The 25,110-nt window shown below is 39.0% G+C and overlaps 2 protein-coding genes across 4 annotated transcripts; one reads left to right on the forward strand and one right to left on the reverse strand.

Annotated features, from left to right (window-relative positions):
* The first annotated feature begins 1,659 nt into the window (after nt 1–1,659).
* LOC126367069 (IST1 homolog) lies at nt 1,660–8,297 on the forward strand. Of its 3 annotated transcripts, none has more exons than XM_050010465.1 (7): nt 1,660–1,913; nt 2,483–2,645; nt 3,385–3,604; nt 4,184–4,299; nt 5,190–5,327; nt 7,264–7,335; nt 7,787–8,297. In XM_050010465.1, the coding sequence occupies exons 1-7, from the start codon at nt 1,732–1,734 to the stop codon at nt 8,021–8,023; spliced, it is 1,128 nt and encodes a 375-aa protein (XP_049866422.1). In that variant the 5' UTR covers nt 1,660–1,731; the 3' UTR covers nt 8,024–8,297. The 3 variants fall into 3 exon arrangements, with proteins under 3 accessions (XP_049866422.1, XP_049866423.1, XP_049866424.1); XM_050010466.1 differs by having other exon boundaries at nt 7,264–7,314; XM_050010467.1 differs by lacking the exon at nt 7,264–7,335.
* Nucleotides 8,298–10,129: 1,832 nt separating this feature from the next.
* LOC126367021 (phospholipase A-2-activating protein) lies at nt 10,130–24,814 on the reverse strand. The gene is made up of 16 exons (XM_050010382.1): nt 24,577–24,814; nt 23,822–24,055; nt 22,853–23,043; nt 21,623–21,764; nt 21,002–21,159; nt 19,933–20,074; nt 18,920–19,100; nt 17,853–17,962; nt 16,667–16,756; nt 16,262–16,435; nt 15,931–16,054; nt 15,590–15,650; nt 14,969–15,094; nt 12,683–12,828; nt 11,983–12,107; nt 10,130–11,320 (listed from the first exon to the last, which is right to left on the reverse strand). The coding sequence occupies exons 1-16, from the start codon at nt 24,711–24,713 to the stop codon at nt 11,146–11,148; spliced, it is 2,316 nt and encodes a 771-aa protein (XP_049866339.1). The 5' UTR covers nt 24,714–24,814; the 3' UTR covers nt 10,130–11,145.
* Between the last annotated feature and the right edge of the window lie 296 nt (nt 24,815–25,110).

Here is a 25,110-nt window from a genome sequence, read left to right on the forward strand (position 1 = left end):
GGTACATAAGTTAGATGTTTTACAAAATCATAATCTGCGATGTATTACAGGAGCAATGAGAACCACTCCAATTAATTCCTTGCAAATAGAATGCAACATTCCACCTCTATCACTCAGGTTTAAGTTTTTAAAGTTCAAGTTCATGATAAAATTATCTTCAATGCCTTCTCATCCTTTATTTAAAAAAATTGATTTTTATCATAGATTGCATTGTCCATCTAATCTCTCTAAAGTACCGTATGTGTTTCATGACTTCTCTAACATGATTGAATACAGGCAACAGCATACAATATATCAAACTAATAATAGTTGGATCTGTTATACTGGACAGTATGAGAGCAATTTTTACAATATTAACATCCTTATTGATACTCACTTAAAATGCAAAGAAGAGGTGTACGAGCAGATAAGTAAATTTCCTTCACACAAGCAGATATACACAGATGGGTCTAAAACTGATAATAGTACTTCTATGGCCATATACATACCTAGTCGAAAATATAGCCAAGGTGTTAAGCTTCCAGAACAGATGAGCATATTTACTGCAGAATGCCTAGCTATTTTTGCTGCACTTCAATTTATTGAACATAATATTCGTGAATCCAAACTTTGGCTTATCTTAACAGACAGTATGAGTAGTCTGCGTGCTCTTCAAAATTGCAAATTTAACTCAAATTCCAACTACGTTTTGCATGATATTAAACAATTATATTATAAATTGAGCACTCAGAGCGACATCAATATAACTTTAATGTGGATTCCTTCTCACATTGGTGTAGCTGGAAATGAAAATGCCGATACTTTGGCTAGAGCAATTTCAAATTTTTCAAACGACTCAAATGTCAATGCAACAACCAGGAATGTTGCTATACCTCACACTGATTTACTTCCATACTTAAAACATAAATTGATGCTGGACTGGATGCAGAATTGGGAGGAAACTCTCAAAACTAAAGGACAGTGGTATGCCAAAATTAATAAAATAATTAGTCGCCCGTGGTTCACAAGATCAACATATCTTCATGAGAAAAGATTTTATAGTATCATGTCACGTCTAAGATTTGGACACTGCCGATTTAAATCACATTTATGTAGAATGAACATCATTTCATCACCGAAATGCTCAGCATGTAATACAGATCAAGATCAGACCCTTAATCACATATTTTTTGAATGCCCAGCTTTTAGTATTCAGCGATTGATTCTGGTTGACAGATTATTGCATATTTATGGAACATCAGAAAGCATCCCGCGCGACATTCAAGACGTTTTGGCAAATATTGCAACATACAGGGACTTGTATGCTTTTATAATATCTTCTGAAGTGGAGTTATAAAGGGGATTTGTATACTTTTCTTGGATATAAGAAATTTGGATATGTCATTTTTATTACAAAGGATTTGAATTGAAAACATGGATTGAACATAATAGAACATGGATTGTACACGGATATTAACATGAAGAAGACGTGGCTTCGGCCTTGAATATTTTAGATAAGACACTTTTATAAAGGACTTGAAATAAAGAACATTGAGAAATACTCACACAAGACGTGGCTTCGGCCTTATTAAGATTTGGACATGACAAAAAAATACATTAGACGACGGCTGCACGGCTTTGCCTTTGCCTTTCCCCAAAGGGATAAAAAAGTTAAAAAAAAAAAAAAATTTGTGTTACTCATCCGCAAGTATATAATTTCGTTAAAATAGAGCATAAAAGTCTTAAAACAAGATGTTTTCTACAAATCCAAACTACACGAAGCTCAAAACACATTTGAGGTTGGCCATAAACCGCCTTAAACTGTTGGAGAAGAAGAAGACTGAATTAGCTCAAAAGGCTCGAAAGGAAATAGCCGAATATATTGCTGCTGGTAAAAGTGAGAGAGCTAAAATTCGTGTGGAACATATAATAAGGTGATTCAGAGTTGCTTCTTTATTATAATTAATGTAATCAGAACAAGGAACTAAAATTTGTTCACGATAAAGTCCGTATGCTTTGTCCTTGAGACTAATAACATCATCTTTATTACCTACGTGTGTAAGAACTTTTCTGATTGAACTCGTCAAACTTTAATAACGTGATAAATCTTACGCTTTATATAACCTGAAGAAAAAAGCCTATGATGATGATCTACTATTTTTAGGGTAGTAATAAAAACATTTATCAGTCTTCCTACTTTGGTTTAAAAGTGGCTGCATGTTTTATTTTTGTTACTGATTGTGGGCAGCTAGCCTATTATATCTTATTAACTGTAACAGCATTAGATGGGCAAATGGACAGAGATAATGGCGAAACAGCAATGGCAGAGATAGTGACGAAAGAGATGAGATAATATAATGTATATTTCACACTAGGTTGTGTAATACCACCTAGGCTGTATGTATAGCCAATGAGACAAGAGATGTGTCATTCTCATCATGTTATGTTTAATGAAGTGTAAATGATTATGGTTGTGAGTTTATGTTAAAAAAACTAATTACAGAGAAGACTACATGGTGGAAGCAATGGAAATAGTGGAGATGTATTGTGACCTGATCCTGGCCAGGTTTGGCCTGGTGACGCAGATGAAGGAGTTGGACGAAGGATTGGCCGAGGCCATCTCCACCATGATTTGGGTGGCACCGAGGATGCATACTGATGTACAGGTGTGAAGAAATCTATTTCTTATTCCCATTCATAAAACAATTCTTCTTTTTATTTTTTCTATTATCCCCTGCTGGGAAATAGTGCTCAAACAATCTCTTCTTCAAATGTGCTCAAACAATGGTGCAGCTTTGGCAGAGTGCTCCCATGACTTGCAGAGAGATTTTAGTTCTTGGTCAACCAATTTAAATAAAAATGTTAGAAATTGTGATAACACAAAAGATTACATAATTATATTGTCAGTATGTATTAAAGAACTATAGATATCTCTATAAAATATTAGTGCCTTTTTTGTGGTTCTTGTGATCAGTCTCATTGACTATTAGCAGGTGAGTTGGATTTGTATGGCACCATTTTCTAATTATGGAAGAGATGAGGCTTATGATGATGTTGTCATGAAATTAATTGATCAGTCAAAAAAAATCTAAAATGTGTTAAAGAAAATCTTTGGGGTGTTCTCACTGTTGTCTAAAGCAAGAATATCTTATAAAAAATAAGTTATTTTTGTAATCATCATCATTAATTTAAGTGCCACGCTTGTTGGTGTAGCATTCTCCATGCTATTTTTTTAGGGAAAAATAGGGCAGTGATTTCCCTCTTGCTTTTCGCCGCGCAGTACTTTGTATGACGTGAGTGGGATGGCGCCCAGAGTAGTGTATTCAAAGCTGTACTAGAAGTCTGTCCCCCTTGGGACCGTGTGCCAATTGGCATTTTTATAATATAAAATATATTTTTTCACAGGAGCTCAAGGTAATATCAGATCTGCTCACAGCAAAATACGGAAAAATCTATGCGGATGCTTGTAGAAATGAAAATGTGAATACAATCAGTGACAAGTTGAAACACAAGATGTCAGTTCAGAGTCCACCAAAGATCCTGGTTGAGAAATATTTGATAGAAATAGCTAAAAATTATAATGTGGAGTATACACCAGACGAACAGGTCATGAGGGAAGAGGAAGGTATGTTTACTACTTTTATATATTTTTTTTAATATATTTTAAATATGTTTTCCTGAAAATCTTTTCCTTTTACTTACTTAAAATGAAGTTTGATATTTGGTGTCAAGATCTGCGGATACTCATCTTTATATTCTTATTCAATCAGTAAGTTTCTATTATTTTGCTCTGATTATAATTATAAAAAAACGAAGATTTGAGTTTTTGGTTTTCTCATATTTATAAAAATGTTATAATATAACTTGCTATAATATTGAAACTCTTTATAAAATACTTGCTCTATTACTTTTCAGTTATGTACTATTGTTAAGCTAACTTGCCAAATGAATTTTATTTAAAAGATTTTTAATGATGCTGAATTTTTTTTTTTGAAATATAATTATGAAAATTATTAAAGTAAAGGATCCCTAAAAGATTCGCGAAAAGTAACGGATACGGACGGATACGGATTTTAGATTTCTCGCGGGTATCCGTGGATACTGATGCGGATGTCCGGAACATCACTAGTTCGACTGCGATCCCTTCAATTTTATTATTGGTCCAGTTTGTACTGTAAAAGACAATGTATTCTTCCCTTTGCAGGCCGAGATGCTCTACTTATAGACATTGGGCAACCACAGCCTCCTGGCTTCATCGGGTTCCCGCAAATGCCAGATTTACCCAACCCGCCAAGTGTGACGCCCTTCAATTATCCTTCGGTGAGAACCTGCGTTATTATCACACAAACTTTTGAAAGATAAAGGATAATGCATCGAACGGTTACGTAACTCTCTGCCCCCCAGCAATTCGCATACCGCGCCGACCCTATCTCTGCGTCTTTCTTTAGTGTTAAACGGTTTTATTATTATTGCGTATGGCAGACAGTCACACAATGCAGCCCGGCTATGCCACATGGGAACCAGTGCAGAGGGCACCTGTTCACTATGTGAGATATGGAGACTCCTTTAAGCCCCATTTATGTAGGTGATGGTTTGACTTTTAAACGGTTTGAGTGTTAAACGGTTGTAAATCGTTAAGGAGCAAAGGGGAGTTAGTCGGCACTCGGTAAGAGTGAGATGTTTGTCTTCTTGTATCGTGTCTTCTGGTGTCAGGGTGATTATTGAGCCACCAAAGGCCCCTGACATGGCTCATGTAACGATTACTCACTTATATCAGTAATTAGTACCCGGGACCAACGGCTTAACGTGCCTTCCGAAGAACATCTTACTTTCGGACAATCAGGTGATCTGCCTGTAATGTCTTAACTAAACTAGGGATCACAAAGTGTTTTTTGTGCCCCCACCGGGATTCGAACCCGGGACTTCCGGATTGGGAGCTCAACGCTCAACCACTGGACCACAGAGGCCGATGTTTGTAAGGAGTGTCAATACTCAATTATTGCATTCCATGTAGTATAATGGGGTGTTACATAGGCATAGGAACTAAAACATGGACCCTGTAGGGCACAGCAACTTTGAAGGAAAGAGAGGAAGTGTGTATTAAAATTAAAACTTGCCATTTAAAAATTCGTCTACAGTGTAATAAATTCGTGTCCTGGGTAGGATATTATATTAGTAAGGATAGGAATCATGATTTTCCATCCACCCAGACGCCATCGGGAGGTAAAGCGGGAGGTTTCGTAGCGACGCCGCCGGCGACATACGGCGTCGGGCCCAGCCAGCCGCCTGCAGGCTACAATCTGCCTCCAGGGGTAGACTCCAAGAATCTGAGCAACAGCTTCCTCCAGGTAATGATTTACACCCGAATTCTAAGATGTTACCTTGAACTTTTCTCGACGCCGACCTCAGTTGAGACGAAAGGAAGACCTCGAACGCAGCTAAAATCGGTATTCTTAGACCGGGCAGCAGCGGTATCAGTACTGGTTGGAGGCCGAGGAAATGGATCCTGGTAGGGCTCTAGCTAGAACATCACCGATTGAGAAATTGGTCGGTGTACTGCGGAACGGAAGGCGATTGGGGCAACCGTTCTACACGCCTTATCTATGGAATAATGGCGTTTACTCCACCGACAAGAGCGCAGCTCTTAAATAAAGAGAGAGATATGTCGCCTCAACCTTATCTCGAGCTTACTCCAATGAGGTTGAGAGCATGACGTCATTATTTTCGTACTATTTTGTTGGCAGTATATCCTCGACTCCAGTGCGTAAAGTCCTCAATTCGAGGACGTAATTGTCAACTTAAAATACCAAAATGCTCAGCTGAGGTCGACGGGAGGAAGTTTCGAGAACATCTTAGTATACGGCTGTTAGTGACGGCTGTTTTCTCGCATGGCATGGATTTATACTGTTATACTTAATTGTTTTTATTAATATGTACTAATTCAGGCTGCGAATGATGATTAATGTTGTTGACTCAGTTGCACTAGCAAAACGCATATTGTTCTATGTGATAAATAAACCAACTCTACTGGCTATTCGGTAAAAGCTTATTCTTATTAAGCTTAAGCTTATTCTATTGGCTCGTACTCGGACGCCATTTTAACGCCGGCCGACGACACTTGTTTACTATGGCACCTCTAAAATAGTGCCCACACATTATACTTTTGATTCTTATACTGACAAGATTTGTGAATGTTTCTTGAAAATATTTTGCCCCTATCCAGCAAAAAAAGGTTGCATTTCGCGCGTAAAATCGTTGAAGATAAGCGCATCTTGAGAGATAAGAAAATAATTGCGTTATTATTTTGAAATAATAAATAACAGCTCCGCTCAGTTTAATCTCTATTGGTACAGCACAGCACAGCTCTTCATCGGCACAGCACACCACAACTATACAGCCATGAGCTATCTCTCTACACGGCGGCATTGAGACACTTTGAAAGCGACGTTCCCCAAAAAATATTTAGATGGCACTGTATACTTTTAACGTGATAATTACTTATTTTCTTATTGCTCGGGTATATAATTAAAAAATATAATGTAATTGTAGAGGCATACATAAAAAACTGTTACTTGACATTTGGATCAGATATGTATAGAATTATGTTGCTACCTAAATCTTTATTTTGATAAGAATAATACGTACGTACGTAAACAGCCTATATACGTCCCACTGCTGGGCACAGGCCTCCCCTCAATCAACCGGAGGGGGTATGGAGCATACTCCACCACGCTGCTCCAATAAGAATAATAATGGGAGGAATATGTGTTATGCCTGGGTGTTACTTGTTATTACAAGGGTGTTCAGTTGAACAGAGTAAAAGAGTGAGAGGTATGGGTGAAAAGAGACAGAAGAGGGGGGAATGAGTACATGTGTGCGCGCTGCTGAAGGCTTTTTTCTAATTTGAATAATAAGTTAAATTAAATTCAGTAATTCTTATGGCTATAGTGAGTTATGAAGATTTCAGTATTTGTTTTCCTATTCCCTCCCACATTTTCATAAGATAAAAGATGCATAATGTCTGTTATCCTTGAAGTGAGAAGGTTATGAGAAGGGCAACATTGTATAGCGCCATCTATTATTTTTTTTGGGAATATTGCCTATTGAAATATTGGGATTGGGAATATATGAATATGGCCTGGAAAAACGCTCATTGTTCCAATATAACTAATATCATTAGGCAATGATAACGTAAGAGGCTGCCTAGCCTCTTACGAATCTTGATGTTCGTAATGCACAAAACGAAAAAAGAAGAAAAATCTTGACGCATGTTTATTTTTTCAGGAGGAAATGAACAACCTCCCGCCTGCATACGACAGCATACACCACGACCCGGTAATTTCACAGTCTCACCATGTTAGTTTAGTTTGCATTTTTTTTGGTTTTTTTGTTTTGTTCTGAGCATGGATTTTTTGCTACGCTTGCTTTTCCACTATTTTCTTACATTTTAACGTATAACATGCATAAAGTAGAAGAACTGCTGTAGTAGTGCTGATTCAAGTATATACCATCTTAAGTTTATTTTAAGTCCTACTTGTACTTTTCTTATCCGCCAAAAATTAAAGGGACGGGTAATCGACAGTCTGCAACCGTCCCTTTCCTTTTCGGCGGATTAGAAAATGACAAAATGAAATTAGGAGGTGTCTGCAGGACTCGGGGCCACTGACTGCAAGTTGTCTTTGAATAATAGTGATTAGTAGTTTTGATTAAAAGTGGCTCTGCTCATTTTATTAGGGATTAATGGCGTGAGTTTAAGCGTTTTTGTATTGTATTGTGAGTTTATGTGTGTATTTTTATAATATTCCAGGCGCCCCACGTACCGTCACCGTCGGCGCCGACCCCACAGCCGCGGACGAAGCCAGCCGGCAACCCAAACATTTTCCCCGAGCTACCAGAACTACCAACTGTACCATCCGATCTGCTGCTACCGTCAGTGCCTCATAGCCACGACTCCAACACGTCCAATACTGACAATAACGCCCCAGATGAAATAGACTTCGACGATCTGAACCGGCGATTTGAAGAATTGAAGAAGAAGAAATAAGGTCAAGCAAGGAAGGAAAGGTTCTGTGAGTAATTATAAGCACTCAATTGTTACATTAGCTGTAGTTGCCAGTTGTAATATTCATTATTCTCTTAACCAGTACAGTAACATGTACGATGGATTGTTTACTGGGTGAGAGCCTTCAGCGCTCCCCATTTGTCCGGCCAAGTAGTTAATGCCAGCTGCGGCAAATTTACAATAAGTCACGTCAAAAAAAAGGATCGTTTACTTACTACGCAACGGAACACGAGTAAGAATGACAGTTTTTTTTTAATCTTTACTTTTTAGAACTGTCACAAACAGCAACTATGTCGCTCTGTATAGGAACAAATAAAAACTAAATACAATAATAACTTTACATTTAAGCCTATATGCACGAATTTATAAAGTGCTTTAGCTTCGATTGACAAGGAGTTCGCCAAAGCAATGTTACATCCGCCAACATATCTTAGATTATTGTAAATAATGTGAATCAACAAAAACACATCAACAAGGCGGAAAAAGAACTTTATTACCGAGTACAGTCATGACCAATATAATGTACCCACTTTAGGACTTTGTCGCACTAACATATTTGACATTTAGTGAGACTTACAGTTCACTTTGTCCAAATAGTTAATGTGACATGGTACCAAAGTGTATACATATTAATGCTCGTGATTAGTACACGAAAGAACAATTTAAAAAAAAGCAGCCAGTGTCTTTACTATTAAAGAGTTTTTATAACAAGAACATTCCCAGGCACGACACTGACCGTAACAACTGATCATACATGGAGAAATTGGAAACGGTCCATCGTTCATATATGGACATTTAGTCGGAGGCGTAAGATCTATTTTGACACTCCACAAATTGTGGCTGTAACAAAATCTGCCATTTTCTTATCCCCCAAAAAAGAACGGGATTTGACAGGCATAAAATTTGTGGAACACACGTCAATTTTTGGGCAGAAATCTTTGTTTTAGATCTAAAAATTTTACATCGTCCAATAATTTGACAGAATTATGTTGGCAGCACACGTCAACCGGGTTAGATACCAACGAGATAACTATTGAATTCGCCCGGGCTATTCATTCATTCACTCATTCATTTTAAATTAACAGCCGTCACTCATCCGTCCCTTTCCTTTACGGCGGATATGAAAATGACAGGTGTAACTTAAAATAAAATTAGATGGTGGCTACAGGAATTAGCACCATTATCATCTTGTATTCGAAAAAGTCACAATTTATTCATGAATCACGCACGAGTCATGATTTTAAACACGATCGTGCTCTGTATCGTATGTTTTTATTATAAATGAAATTATTCTTTATTATACGAATGGAACAAATATTAATCCATCATAAATTGGTTTGAGATTCTTGCACTTTACGATGGGATGGGGGTTTAGTTTTACATTTCGTTTGGTTTTTCATGTTATTGTACACGCGCATATATGTGTGTGACGCCCATACGATTGAAGACTAAAGTATGACCGAGGTGGGGGGTGAGGTTGCAGTTCTATGCGTAGTATTTTTCCTTATTCTATGCTTAGGGTAAGATGTAGACTGCACTCTGTCATCCTTTTCTGTCCCTCAGGACCGTCATTTACTAGAGCGAGATAAAGAAGTGTGACCGCACTCCCTCCTCGTTTTCGCCACGTGCGCGTATCTCGCTCTAGCAAATGACAATTCCTAGTGACAGAAAAGGATAAAGCATAGGAAAGCGCGATGCGGTGCGGGAGATGATTTCTAGTGCCGCTGAGTACATTGTGAATGAGTGTTTGTAATTTGCAAGAAAAACAACATTTATACTTATTTATCACTTATGGTGGTTAAACAAGTTTCATAGTTGTATCTGAATTACAATTAAAAATGCAGACATAAAAATACTTTTTGTAGTTCAACTACATATACTTTTTTTTGTACACAGAACTGAACTGTATAATTCAGAATAGGGCAATAATTTTAAGTTAGTTGTAATATACAAAATATACTTTAGCAATTTTTTATCAATTTAAAGATCTTGTAACATTTGTATGTAGTACTTTGTATTGTTTTTTTAATTAGAAATCTGAGAGTCACGAAGGAAAATGTGATAGGGTTGTAAAATAAAAGATTGCGATTAAATATTATGTTATTATTGCTGTATAAAATTTATTTCTGCTGTGACATTCATGTACATTCATATGTAAAGTATTATAATTGAATTAAATATTTTTTTATTACAATAAGCGTCGTTTCATTGGAGACTCAACTATTATTTAGAGGAATTATTTATTGCTTTTATTGTAAGGCGTTCTGTTTCTACTCTAGCGTACAAAATGTAACGCAAGCTTGTCGCGTTTCCCGCGATATATCTATTAAAGGGCTCATTCCCATCTGTCAGCACCTCCGAACTTTTCTTTCTATCCTTTTCTGTTACTCAATACTATCATTTGCTAAAGCGAGAGAGTTTTACCGCTACTACCTCGTCGATTCCGCTGCGTGCGGTCGCTCTCGCTCTAACAAATAACGATTCTGAATAACAGAAAGAGATAGAACCATAGGAAAGTGTTATAAGGTGCTGACAGATCTCGTTCAATCTTTACAGTAAATACATTAATGTATCTACACTGTACCCTAGTGTGAGAGTAAGTTATGAATATTTGGTTCGAGTGATATGGCTAACACGCATTTGTACATGCCTGATTGTATATAAACCTGATTTTTGGAAATATTATGTACGTCATTATTGCGCTTGCGTTTATAAGTTTAATAAGTGTGAGGGAGACAGACTAACGTCCCAACTACGGCAATAAACTAACGACTCGGTTCAAAACGATTGTATTATGAGCGAGCTAATAGCTAGGCGCTAAAAGCGATAGGCTAAACATATTACTATGGCATGTCTAGTGCCCTGTGCCGAGGTTTTTCTTGCAGTTTCTTTTCCCTGGCTATACAGGTTGAGAAGCTGCAGTAGTTTTAGGCGGACGACGTTCGTTACGTAAAAAATGACGATGTTACCTACTGAATAAAGATATTTTTGAATTTTGAATATACCAATGCGTGTAACCCCCAAACCAAATTCACGACTACCAAATCAAATCAGCACTTTTAACAAATTAATATTTAATAGCTATTTAATAAATATCAGCCTTATTATAACAGTCGAGCGATCTGTTGGGAGCACTGTGTGATTTTAGCGAGGCTCGGGTCGGTGGAGGCACAGTCCTTCTTCAGGCGGTTGTGGAGCTGTGTGTTGGAGACTATCTTGGATTGGATCTGCAGCTTGTTTGGGGACTCCGCTAGGAGGGTGCCGAGCGCGACCAGGCCTCTGTGGGAGAAATAAATAAAATTAAGTCAGGAAAACATACAGGGTGTTAGTGACATCGTCACGAAAACCTTGAGTGATGATTCAGACCATGATTCTGAGTTGATATCAAGTGGATTTTTCCGTCGTTGGAACTGAAAATAAAATGAATTTTCCGACGGGAAATTCAATTTGATATTAACTCAGATCATGATCATCCCCCTCAGTATTCGTTACGATGTCCCTTACACCCTGTATCTTTTAGCTGCTTCTCGGAATAGACTATTGGTGCTTACGTAATTTTACCTTTCCAGTGACGATATACATTACTATGAATAGCTATATTTTGGTCAAATATTTTCGCGAACTAAGGAAAAAATAGATTTAAAGCGACCAGAAGTGTAACAGTACACACAGTGTGTGTAGATTGGCTACATTTTAACAAAAACTAAAAGAAAATTTAAATTAAACAAGAAAAAATAAAAAATACAGCGGGCCAAGTTGTCAGTGTCATCCGAAGCACACATATATGTACAACATGCGACGGCAATTTTCGTTCAATTATATTTTTATTTCTGCCCTATTGTGTATTTTCTTCAAACGTGATACTGGCAGAATTGTGATCACACAGAAGCCATTCATCAAGAATTGAATTGAATTGAATTGACGGCAAAAAAATAACAAACCGGAAATAAGCTTCGTTGTCAGTGATCCTGGTGAGCAGATGTATGAGTCCGTCGGCCAGCTCCACGTTGTCGGCCTGTTGCGCCAGCGCAACTGACAGATTCAGTAGTAAGGATGCCGCCGCGATCTGTGGAGGACAGATGAAAACCTTTTTAACCCCCGACGCAAAAACGACGGGGTGTTATAAGTTTGACGTGTCTGTGTAAATGTGTATGTGTCTGTCTGTGGCATGGTAGTTCCCAAACGGATGCTCCGATTTTATTGCGGTTTTTTTGTTTGAAAAGTATATCCATCGAGTGTGTTCTTAGCTATGTTTCGTGGAAATCGGTTCAGGTCTTCAAGGTCATCAGGTCGTTTGTTAAGTGTGATAGGAATGTTACAAGCTCATTTTGCTTGCAAGTATATGTGGGATAAGTTATTTTTTTGCTTTTTATAGGGTTTAGCATTTTTAACCTTTTGTCATAATAATTGAGCACATTTTTTTGGTCGGGGATTTTTAAAATTTTGTTTTTTTTTTTATTTTTATTAAGTACAGAATAAGGTGGCACACACTGCATCGATGGAAGGTCGACATTTTTGTATGGAGTGTCTAGGCTATGATAACTGAATAAGTGGAAAAGAAAAATCGGATTGTTAGACATATATAATTTGTCTTTGGCCCTTGGTTGTTTATTAAAACCGCCTGGAGGGCTATATTGTCACCTGAGCATTATTGTTGAGGTGCGAGAGACACATGATGCAATGCACCACACTCTCTCTAGCGGCTAGCACCAACATCTCCCCGGGCAGGTCGCAGAACGCGTTAACTAGCACGCGCATCGCTAGCATCTGGTTCGCTGGCATGTTGTCTGCAAATATGGAAAGAAAAAATAATAAGAATAAAAAATTATACAAAAAGGTTTTAAGTTCAGTTGAAGTTTGAATATAGAAGTTGTTCCTTTTTTGAATTTGTTTTCGAAATCACGTTTGAATTATGGGAAGAAAGAGAATAAGATTTTCTCTTCATCAGTTTATATCCTTTAGAGGGCGCCAGATTTGATTTCGTTTGACGTCACATAGCTTATAATCAAGCCGCTTCTGGGTGAATATCAAAATGTGCCAAGTTTGGTGGCGAACTGTCATATAATTTTTTCGTGAAAAATTGGGTTCCGACATGAAAAAGGATCCTTTTCATCAATCAATTTTTCACGAAAAAATAATATGAAATTTCGCCACCAAACTTGAAATTTTGATATTCACCCTTCTAGTGACGCCGTATTTGTCAAATTCGGTTTAAAAGTTAAGAGAGAACAGTCATGAGCAATATACTGTGCCCACTTTAGGACTCTGTCGCACTAACATATTTGACATTTAGACTTACATAACATAACAAATACTTTAATGCACAAACAGGAAAATACAAAAGAGAAATACAATGACTACAATAGGCGGCATTATTGTTAAGTAGCAATCTCTTCCAGGCAACCTTTAAGTATAGGAGATATGTAATATTATATAATATAGCGGGATAGACGTATAAAAATAACTACAAAGATATATACATTTACGAGTACATAAACTACTTATTATAACTGCAGTTTGTCAAAAAAATCATATGACATTGTACCAAAATGTATGTATCGTGGCCATATCATAGAACTGATCATTTCATGAAATGATCGACCATTTCATGAAATGGTCGTATTTCATGAAATAGAACAACATTCGTTGGCCACATCATGATGTGGTTTGGCCAGATCAATGAACACAAAACGTTTAACGATATGACCAACTAAATGCATGATTACTTCATGATATGGCCAAACGTTAGCGATCATATCGTAAAATAGTAACATTATCCACCGGTAGTGGCGTTAGTGTCGCTTTGTTTATGTTTTGCATAATGGCGGCGGACAATAATTATTCTTGTGTGAACGCGAATAATACGAATAATAATGAGCAAATACAAGATAAAAGTGCATTGAAGCAATGTTTTGACACTAAAGTGAAAAGAAAAACTCGTATTAACAGTAGACAGCAACTTTATTTTTATTTTTAGGTTATATGGCAAATAATGAAGGTCGAGTGACCACGCTACGTAAATCAATGGACTATTATTGGATTTCAACATACATACATACATACATAAACTCACGCCCGCAATCCCAAATGGGGTGGGCAGAGCCACAAGTAATCAAAGACAACTTGCAGCCACTGTTGATTGGATTTCAAAATATGATATAATTAAAACTGCGAATGAAGAGATATTAATTTTAAAATAGAAAAATATAGACGATCCTACTGTCCGTAAAGTTTCTTTTTTTGACGTGACTTATTGTAGATATGCCGCAGATGGCATTAACTACTTGAAACAGGATTCTATTAAAACGCATAAATGTTTTTGTCATAATTTAAATTATCATAATCCTTTTTTTTATAATTTTTACAAGGCATAACAGTAGGTTAGGGTGCGGCGGGGGTGGCCCTTGGGCCACCCCTACGCCGCCAGTATGTTTATCTTACACACGAAAAGTATACTGAATGATGACCAATGGCATGAAATAGTGTCAAAAAATATGACGACGACTTCAAAGCGAGATGCAGTTACGGCGTATATGTCAACTACATCAACACTCCGTTAATCGAAAATGACTTTTTAATTTTTAATTGACTTTTAAACATTTTTGTATTTTGTACTAGAGTAATACATTATTTCCTATCTTATTTCGCGTTTTTATTACACCACTTATCATGGACACCCTACATTAATGATATGGCCAAACGTGGATGGAAATATCATTAAACGCTGACGTTTCAACGATATGGTCAGTTGAAGTTGGCCATTTCATGAAATACGACCATTTCATGAAATGGTCGATCATTTCATGAAATGGCCAATTCTATGATCTGGCCACGACATATGCATATTGATGCTTGTGACCGCACATACACCTAACTCTCTTTTTTGCTTCGCCGCAGTCGGGTAAATAATTATAACATGAGTTATACCTGGAGCCAATAGAGACAGAAGGTACTTGATGAAAGTAGGTCCGTACGTGGTGTCGAATATTTGTCCGTTCAATTCTTTGTTCCTAACTGCTAGCCTGGTCACATCCAACACTGGGAACAGGATTTCTGAAAAAAAAAAAAAAAAAAAACACCCACCACGGGTTAGTATAGCCAGCCCTCGCGGCATGGCAAACACACCGCGCGCGGTGCGTGTTAAATCGAGGGCTTCGACCAATGGCCGTACGTGGCGGGACTCGTCTATCTACGTAGATAGCATTCGCTGATTGTTGTTGGTCGAAACCCTCGATATAAATCGCGCCGCGCGGGGTGCGGTTGCTGTGCAGGCTGTGCAGATCTTTGGGGTTTAGTTTGGGGTGTTAGTGGCATCGTACCCAATACTGAGGGGGATGACTCAGCTCATAATTTCTGTTAATATCAATTGGAATTTCCTGTCAGAAAATTCATGATGATATTAGTGTCTTTTCAAATATTTTCAGTTCCACACTTTTGTGACGGAAAATTCCACTTGATACCAGAATCATGGTCTGAACCATCCCTCAAAAGTTTTCGTTATGGTGTCACTAACACATTGTATGGAAAGTGAAATAAAGTGACACGTACCTTTGGGCCATTCTAACATTTTCTTCAATAACGTAACGGTTTCAAAGCTGTGAGTACTATTCTGTAACAAAACACATGCATAATAATTAATGCATAAACAAAAAACCTATTTTGCACTCCAACTTTAAGTGAACACTTCAATTCACGTTGAAAATATATACCCATTTCACGTAGCACATAAGAATTTGTCACTTGCAAGATGAGACAGGATTCAAAATTAAGGCCCGGAGCGGCATATTCTACCGCACGCCCAGCAGGAAAAACTTGCGGTGGATGGAGTTAAATCGCTCTCATGCCTCGTTGTCCTCCGATACTCCAAAAAATATATACAAAATTCTCACCAATTCTCCTAATTTAACAATATTCTCTAGCTGTTCGTGTGTCAGCGCATTCAGTCCATCACCGACTTTGCTGTTGAACTCTCTTAACTTGTCGTGTATCGCTTTCAGGTTGGCTTGGTCGAATCTGAAAGACGAGGAATAATTAGGACATGAAAAAGCTCGCGGTATAACTTTACCTGTTATAAGAGTCGTGCGGTATAACTTCACCTGACTAAAGAGTCACGCGGTATAACTTCACCTGACTAAAGAGTCGTGGGGTATAACTTAACCTGATATAAGAGTCGTGCGGTATAACTTCACCTGATATAACAGTCGCAGGGTATAATCTCACCTAATGTAAGAATCATGTGGAATAAGCGCCTTTTCAGTATTGGCAGCACTGGTGGTATAGGCTCCAGAGCCAGTGAATGGGTCAGCGGCTTGTGGTGGCGGTAGACCGGCTGGTCGACGCGCCGCCGCCGTGCCGGGGACGTAGCGGGACTCGCCTGTCAGCGGGTCCGCGAATCTACGAACAAGGTTGGTAATGTTGTTGATAAAATAATAACGGTAATGTACTTAAACTACTTAGCTGTCCTAGTTAAGTAACCAGGTGGTCTAAAAAGACCACATAGAAGCAATTCATCTAAAAAAGGAATATTGCAATTTGACATTTGCTTATTATTTTATATTTAATATTGCTTTTTTAGATGAATCGAGTCAATGTGCTTTTCAACCCCCTGTTCCTGGTTATACATACCCGTTGCTGGGGGCTGGCAGTGTATCCAACTTAGCGTTCGTTATAATAAAGTTCGCAACTTGGTCCAAATATACTTGAGGTAGGTTGTGTCTGAAAAAGAAGTGATTCTGTTACAGAAATATACGTTTTCCTTCTTCTATCGTGTGGGTTGTGAGGTGGATTACCAACCTCATCAACCCTGGTGTCAGGGTATTGAGGCGCCAAAGGCTCCTGACATGGCTCATGTAACGACTACGTACTTACGTCTACGTTAAAAGTGTTAAAATAAGTTGGTGAAAAGATTTGCCAACCCTTCACCATAGAACTATCTGAATGAATCATTTTCTGATGTTTGCGATGGTTGTTGAAACATAGCATCATGGCTGTATCCCCAGGGGGTTAGGCAGAGCCCACTCTTCGTTAGCTATATTTGTTTGTTGTTGTGTATGATGATTGGCTACTTGACAGTTTTCGGATAAGTATTTAAAAAAATACATACGCTTATTTTATACCTCTTAAAATAATTTTTTTTCTCGAAAAAGTTTTATATAATAGAAAAAAAAACATTCTTTATTAATTTCAAATTTCGCGCTAGAACGTTTGGTCACGTGACATTTTGCCCAGTGACGTCAAACGAAGCGCAATCATGGCCGCCCATGTTCCGAATCTTGTAATACACAGATAAAAAATCACGTTCTTATTTTGTAAAAATAAAATATTTAAAAATGATCTTAATAAAAAAGCTATTGGTTAATTATCATTAAATGATAAACTAACGTATCCGACATATATTTCATATTTTATTGTTGCAACTGTCAAGTAGCCATTTGTTGTGAACATACATACATAAACAGCCTGTACACGTCCCACTGCTGGGCACAGGCCTCCCCTCAATCAACCGGAGGGGGTAGGGAGCATACTCCACCACGCTGCTCCACTGCGGGTTGGTGGAGGTGTTTTTACGGCTAATAGTCGGGACCAACGGCTTAATGTGCCCTCCGAAGCACGGAATCATCTTACTTTTTCGGACAATCAGGTGATTCAACCCTGAAAAGTCCTTACCAAACAAAGGATAGTCTCACAAAGTGATTTCGACAATGTCGAAATCGAACCCGGACCTCCAGATCGTGAGCTTAACGCTCTAACCACTAGACCACGGAGGCTGTTATTTGTTGTGAAGTGTATATTTTATTTAATTTTAATTTACTCGTGTATGAAGGCTTGCGCGGCCACCCAGGGGTCTTCAGTCTTGTTGTAGGGCAACTTTATTGCCGGCGCTCCGTCCTTTATGTCTACGCTGAATACGAAGTCGTACTCCTGAAAAGGAAGTGGAAATATAGATGCCTTTAAGTAAAATGTGTTAGATAGAAATTAAACTACTAATACGATTTTAGAATCACTGCTTACTTTCATGAAGTTTTAAACTAGATTTGACAAGATTAAATACTAAAACAACCCGATGAACACAAACACAAGACTAGAAAAACAAATATGGCGACACCGGAAAAGGTAGTAAGTAGTACCAACCAAAGAAAAACGTTTAATCAAGTAGGCGGGCGCTCTAATTGGCCGTCCGCTGCGTGTTCGTGAATGTGCTTTATTAAAAAGTACAGGTGCCACATGCCTTAGTAAGACCGAATGTCCTTTTGTCTAAATCGTGTAACCGAATGTCTAAATCGAATTGTTTAACTATTGTGGAGGAAGTAAGCGAAGTGTCAGGATCGACGCAAATGGAATTACACAGTCTGCTGCAAGTCACAAGTTTTCCACTTAGTTTGGAAGTTAGTGGACCAAGCTTTGTGCTATATTCCAGTAAAAATAAGCTCTATGTACCAAACATTGTCACTGTAACTGTTGACAATAAACTATTTATTATATGTCTTTTTCATATCTCGGGCCTATGGAGGCCCGGACTTTTGGAAGGCGTGCGTGGGGCCGAAGCCAACACGTAGAGGCCCCTTAAGACAGTTTAATCTAAATGTGGTGTGACACCAACCGGCGATTATCCCTGTATGCACTATGGGAGTGCACCCAAAGACAATCCCCGGTTCGTGTAGGACTATTGCAGATTATGGGAACAAAGGGAACTGGGCTATTGGGTTGGGGGTTAGTGGACCGGATACTGGGGCTATGGGGGACTATGGCGCCTGCTCGACCAAGGTTGGCGGTGACTCGCCACTCACTGGATGGGCCACCTATCTAGCCGACGCGACTGGACGGCAAGGCAGCAACATGGTTGTGAGTAGCTCAGGGTGTCGATTATTATTATCTCACCTTCCCCTGGTACATGGTCTTTCCCTCTGAGGGGGGATTGGCCCCCATGACGTCACCGATCTCGTTCCACGTGTTCTCGGCCATGCTCCACGAGTAGCATTTGACGTTGGTGCCGCGGCGGACCAGCTTCGTCTGCCCGTCCGTCTTGCCTGGCTCGAGAAGGGCTTCTGGGCCGGGGAGTCTGGGGAAAGAGGTTTTTTTTGGTCTTCACGACATTTCTGTCAGACAAGCAGGTCAAAAAGAATTTGAATCATGTTTCATGGATCAGTCGGCCTTTTGGTCATTAAAGATCTATATCAGACCAAGGGATAAATGAGATAAAACCATATTACCCAAGGTGAGGAGGAGCTCGGTGGCGCAGCGGTAAACGCGCTCGGTCTGCGATTGTTGAAGTTAACCCTTTCACGGACAGAGATCATGGATCTTTGATGGCACCTTGTGATCGGAACGTCATTAGACGTTCTTTCCTTGAAAGTGTTAAGCAACTTTCGCAAACGCCAGTCATAGGACGGATGAACACAATAAAAAAACATCTCTAGCTCCTCCGCGCTTCGGAAGGCGTTGGTCCCGGCTGCAGTAGCAGTCGTTAATAACCATCAATCCGCACTGGGCCCGCGTGATGGTTTAAGGCCCGATCTCCCTATTCATCCATAGGGAAGGCCCGTGCCCCAGAAGGACGTTAATGGGCAGATGAAAATAATTTATTGAATAACTATAAAAGATTCATGAACAGATTGAAACACTAGGGCTAAGAACATAGCATAGCATTACGCCTGTATCTCCGAAGGAGTAGGCAGAGGTAGAAAGTATATACACCCAATCCTCGCCACCTATGTTTAAGTCCCATGTAACGGGCCCAAATTCTGGAAGCCACGTGAGATATCAATTATGTTTGATCCAAACATAGATACTCACAAAGTCGAATTCAGTGGTTTAGAGTCTAAGCTGACATTCGCACCCGTGACACTCTGATGTAAGTCAAGCTATCATGGATTAAAGGGCAAACAACTCACTCAGATAGCTTGAACCCTCCGATCTCCTGTTCGGCAGCGGACTGCATCTTCTCCACCTCGTCGTCGAAGGCCTTCAACGTCACCTCGTCCGCGTACCGCGCGGGGTCCTTGGTGAACACGCGGACGATGCCGTCACTTGATCCTGTTACGATAATACGGATGGGTTTTGAATATTGGGCTTTCTTTCTTAAGGTGAATGCGCACGTACATACTCGATCATTTTCCGTTTCGTGAGGATACCGGGGCTGACGCCTTTAGTGTTTCCCTGGATGCATTATATAGGCCGGACTCGGCTCTATATAAGGCCGGACATTTTGCTCTAAAAGCCGCACATATGTGTGTCGAAGGTTTTTTCTAAATAATCATATTTCTTTTTTATTATACATTTTTTTAATAACCAAACATACATTTTTTACTGGGCTGATAAAAATAAGTATGTGTAGTTACAAGTAGATCGCTCTCCGCTCGCCACTCAGACAAAACCCTAACACGCAACTATTTGGCGGGACACGACCGCAAAAAGTCAAACATGTCCGGCTAAGGCCCGACACCTGGCAACCCTAATTATAGGTCAATGTACGATCAGCTGCAAAAGTCCAATCAGTTTCTTGCAAAGTAATAAATTAACTGGTTGCATGTCGTTTCTGTAATAGACCATAAAAACCTACAAAAACATAAATTTTATAATTATGACAACAAATAATGGTTAATAATTTCATAACTGTTTACAAATAATTCGCTGGGCTAAGCCTTCTTCTATCGTGTGGGTTGTGAGGTGGAGTACCAACCTCATCACCCCTGGTGTCAGGGTTACTATTGAGCCGCCAAAACCTGACATGGCTCATGGTAACGAGTACTTATTTACATCAGTAACTGCTGCTGGGCTCAGTGACTGCATTTTTGCTCTTTGATTGTACATAGGAGGTAGTGTACAGTCATGAGCAATATAATGTACCCACTTTAGGACTCTGTCGCACTAACATATTTGACGTTTAGTGAGACTTACAGTTCAATTTGTCAAAAAAGTTAATGTGACAAAGTGTATACATATTAATGCTCGTGACCGTACCGGTGACAATGTCCCCGTTGTCGAGGCAGACGACGCTCCACACGGAGTGCACGGGCAGGCGCGCCTGCATGATGCAGTGTCCGGCGGCCCACACGCGCACGCTGCCGTCCTCGCCGCACGACGCGAACCCGTCCCGCACGCCTGGGTTCGTGCTGATACTGAAATTGTAAACCGTGTTTTAGCCCCACAAGCCCCGTCTTCACTTACCTAACCTGCAGATTTGACAGGTCCGGATTTTTACAGAAGTGATGTTTCATGAGTTACGCAAAATAGGTGGTATGTTAAGTTGCCGAAATAGGCCCGCATAGACAAATAGACTTTCAAACGAGGGGTTACCATTTCGAAATTTGAAAAGTTTCGACAATATAACTGGATTCTTTCTGGGTGCGGTCTCTTTCTTGGCGCAAAGGTTGTCCATCGCCATATAACGTGGTAATTCGGCGAGTGCAATGGGGATCTTTACATTTATAAATAGTTAGTGACAGTCACAGTATACATATAGTTAGCTACATCCAGAATGTTCAATAATTACGGACGTTCACAACGTTTCTCTAAGTGAACAAAAACATTTGTCACTAAATATTTGCTTCTGACTGTACAAGGGTAATTGTAGATACAAACCTGTAAATATAATTTGAATGTCCATAGTATGTGTTAAGGCACTCTCCTTTGTTGGTCCATAGCTTGATGGAAGCATCATTAGAACAACTCAGGAATGATTCTGGACTTGCTACAGCCAGTCCTCGCACACAGTCAGTATGACCTGAAACAATTACATTACATTATGTAATAAGATCTATATATCCATATAATACATTGTTGTTCTGAAAGCGAATAAAAACTTTCAGCTGCCAGTCTTCCCGGTCTTAAGAAACCCACATTTCCGAGAAATGCATTTTCGGAGGTATGTGACCTAACCTGTATTGGGCTGGTTTTCCGTTCGCGGGATGGAAGGTCAGACAGGCAGTCTCTTCTGTAAAAAGTCGGACCTGTCAAATCTTTAGATTAGGTAAGCGGACCCTGAGAAAAACGGGATAATGCTAGGGAGATGTTACTTCCCGGGCTTGTCGTAAAATCCGACAGAGGGTCCTTTCTTACACGATGGACTAATGTCATGGGCTCATCATATCTAAGGTATCACTATAAGGTTTATCACATCCTTAGGACATCATATCAACAAGTGGCTGCAAATTGTCTATATGGATCTGCCTACCAAATTAGGGATTACAGGCGTGAGCTTATGTCTATCTATATATACTTTTGTTGGATATCCTTTTTAGACTTTACTTCATAAGGTTCAAAGTTGATTTGAGAGAAAACATCTTGATAGTTAATAATACACAAAAGCTTCGCATTATGCAGGTGTACCTTCTGCTATGTTTGAGAGCCGAATCGAAAAAGTATCTGCCCTCGCGGCACGGCTACGCCGCCGACGCTAATTATGTCGATAGCTATGACCAATAGCAGAACGATGTCTATCCACGTAGAAGTCGAAACCCCCGATAAAATTAACGCGGCGCAGTTTCCGTGCAGAGCTTGCTGAAGTTTGTTTGGGTTCAGTATATAGGAGTATTATTGAAGACATTTTTTTTTATAAACTTGCAATCAGTCCTTGTACCTTCAGCAGTTCTTTTCTACAGAATACTGTAATATCTAATAAGATGTTGAGGCTTGTCCTTCCATTCTTGGAGAGCCTTTATTGTGATAGGTTATCCCATATATGTAGCCGTTTAAGGTGTCTTGTATCGAGTGGTTCACTAAGGTTCTGGGCGTAGTGGTTTACATGGTGTGTCATTCTTTGTCATGCTGCAGAGAAAATAAAATAACATTGCTAAATACATCAAACTATACCTGCAAGAGAAGTGATCAAGCCTCCATCCTTTCTCCAAATCTTGATAGTTTTGTCAGCTGATGCAGTAGCATATGTTCCGTTGCCAAGTTCCACTACACACCACACGGCAGCCTGGTGGCCCTTCAAAGTGAGAGGGGCGGACTGTGGTGAGTTGACATTCCATATTTTAGCTGTGTTGTCCCAACTTGTACTGAAATTGTATAAAGTATGTAATTATGTTCTTGATGGTTTGATGACATAAAATGCATGCCCGATTAGAGTTATAATTTGAATGTATACCTACAGAGGTAATTGGATAGTTTCCTAGGTCAAAGATAAATTATGAAATTCTGATTACTAAATAAATACATATCTAAAGGTGACAACAACAACAGCAACAACAACAACAACAACAACAGGTGGTAACAACATTTTATTGTTTCTATTTGAGTGCGACATTTTGTCACATTCATTCATTTTTTCATGATTCTATAGTAATTTCGTGTTTCGTGACGTTTAGTAAAAAGTAACTGATTTGACTTGTTCGAAACTACCCTATTACACCAATTTACCCAGACCGACGCGTCAAGGTCACATCGAGATAGGGAAAATCGACGCTATTAGACTAGCTCGAGATCGTGGTTACCATGGTTACGCCCCACCAATTTGCTATTAGACTACACGATCCTGATCGTGACCTTGACGTAATGAGCAGGATGAATTGACAAGTGGAATTAGCACTTTTGTCCAAGTGTGTTCAAATTAACAAGCTACAAAAAAATAAGTAAATATAAAGCTATAGAGCAATGGGTAGTATTTGAAAATAGAAAAGAAATGATGCAATACTGTGCAAGAATTAGTCATAACAATTCAGTGTTGCACAGGTGAAAAAAATTACAGAATCAAGCTATTCTAACATTAACTATCAAAATATGACAACTAGTTAGTGACATAGGTAGTAAGTAGTATGTAACAAATTATACACAAACCTTATGAGAATCCCAGAATCTCTTCCAGGAGTGACCCAACACACCACATTCTCGTGACCCTCCAAAGTAATTTGAATCTTAGCATCTTGCAGATTGTATCCCAGTATTGTATTATCGTTACTCCCCGTTATAACAAGACCCTCAGGGAACGACTCACAGGGAGGCAGCCAACAGACACACGAGACAAAGTTCTTGTGGCCTTTATATGTAACCACATTGACAAAATCTTTCACTCTGTAAAGAAAGACAGGTAAATATTTAAGAAAAATAAAAACTAAGCAGGCGAAGATAAGTGAAGTGTTAGATTAAATATCTTCTGTTTTAAATGATTTTTATTTGAATCTCATAATCAGTCCTTTGAGTTAAATTATTTAAGCATAGTTTTTACATGGCCATGGTTTTTTAAGGCCTGTTTGACTTACAATTCATTATAATGGTATTCTAACTAGCGAGACTGTAAGAAAAACCACATTTATTCTGATAATGAATATTAACAGGGTCGCAATAGGTTCCAGAAGAATGTTGTCTCTTCCGACAACTTTATGTGGCATGCAAATCGATATAATAATAAAAAACGGTTTAAAATACAATGACTAAGGTTTCAATAACAAGGGGTCAATAAACTTCCATGCTGGTGAATTATAGCAGTTATCTAATAGAACGAGTTATTAAAACTGACTACCCATTTTTTGCGAACACAACAGAATATCAACTTCATAAAAATATACGAGATACAACAGAAAGGTAATACTAACCCTTCCGGATGCCACAGCTTAGCGGTACGATCTCGAGACGCGGATAATATGCAGTACTCTTTCGTTGTAGCTACACATCGCACATCCATCGAGTGCCCACATAACACGGCACTAAGTTTATATTCCGGAACAGCCATTAGAAATCGTATCGTTTTAATAAATGTAGGAATACCGAAACAATCGCGATGAACGAAGTTGTCATGTCATGACTTTTGTTGCTAAAAGTGACAGTTGTGGCATAGCAGTTTTGACCCTTTGCTATATACGTTAAAAAGCAACAAAAAGTGGTACACTACACCATCACCTTTTTTTTTTTTTTTTTTTTCCCCGAAGGGTAAGGCAAAGGGAACTATGCCCATACAGCCATGTCTGACGTTTTTTTTTTTCTTGATGATTAATGAAATGATGAAAGGTGATGATGATGAAACCTAAGCCCCCACCCTCGGAGTAGACTCCTACTCCGAACCCCAAACGAATTAACTCAAAAGTCCGCATAAACTTTTTAGTTATGAAGCGGCTTCCTGACACGAAGCG

This window comes from Pectinophora gossypiella, chromosome 5 (assembly GCF_024362695.1).
Source record: "Pectinophora gossypiella chromosome 5, ilPecGoss1.1, whole genome shotgun sequence".
Classification (NCBI taxonomy): domain Eukaryota; kingdom Metazoa; phylum Arthropoda; class Insecta; order Lepidoptera; family Gelechiidae; genus Pectinophora; species Pectinophora gossypiella.

Bases quoted from the DNA above. Each gene is read 5' to 3' on its own strand.
- LOC126367069 (XM_050010465.1), top strand. From the start codon at position 1,732: ATGTTTTCTACAAATCCAAACTACACGAAGCTCAAAACACATTTGAGG. The intron at 2,646-3,384 runs GTGTGAAGAAAT...ATTTTTTCACAG, and splicing joins GGATGCATACTGATGTACAG to GAGCTCAAGGTAATATCAGA. The intron at 7,336-7,786 runs GTTAGTTTAGTT...ATAATATTCCAG, and splicing joins TAATTTCACAGTCTCACCAT to GCGCCCCACGTACCGTCACC.
- LOC126367021 (XM_050010382.1), bottom strand. From the start codon at position 24,713: ATGGCTGTTCCGGAATATAAACTTAGTGCCGTGTTATGTGGGCACTCG. The intron at 16,757-17,852 runs GTAAATTAAAAT...CTTCTTTTTCAG, and splicing joins GCGCAAGCCTTCATACACGA to ACACAACCTACCTCAAGTAT. The intron at 15,095-15,589 runs GTACGTGTCACT...TTTTTTTTTCAG, and splicing joins AATGTTAGAATGGCCCAAAG to AAATCCTGTTCCCAGTGTTG.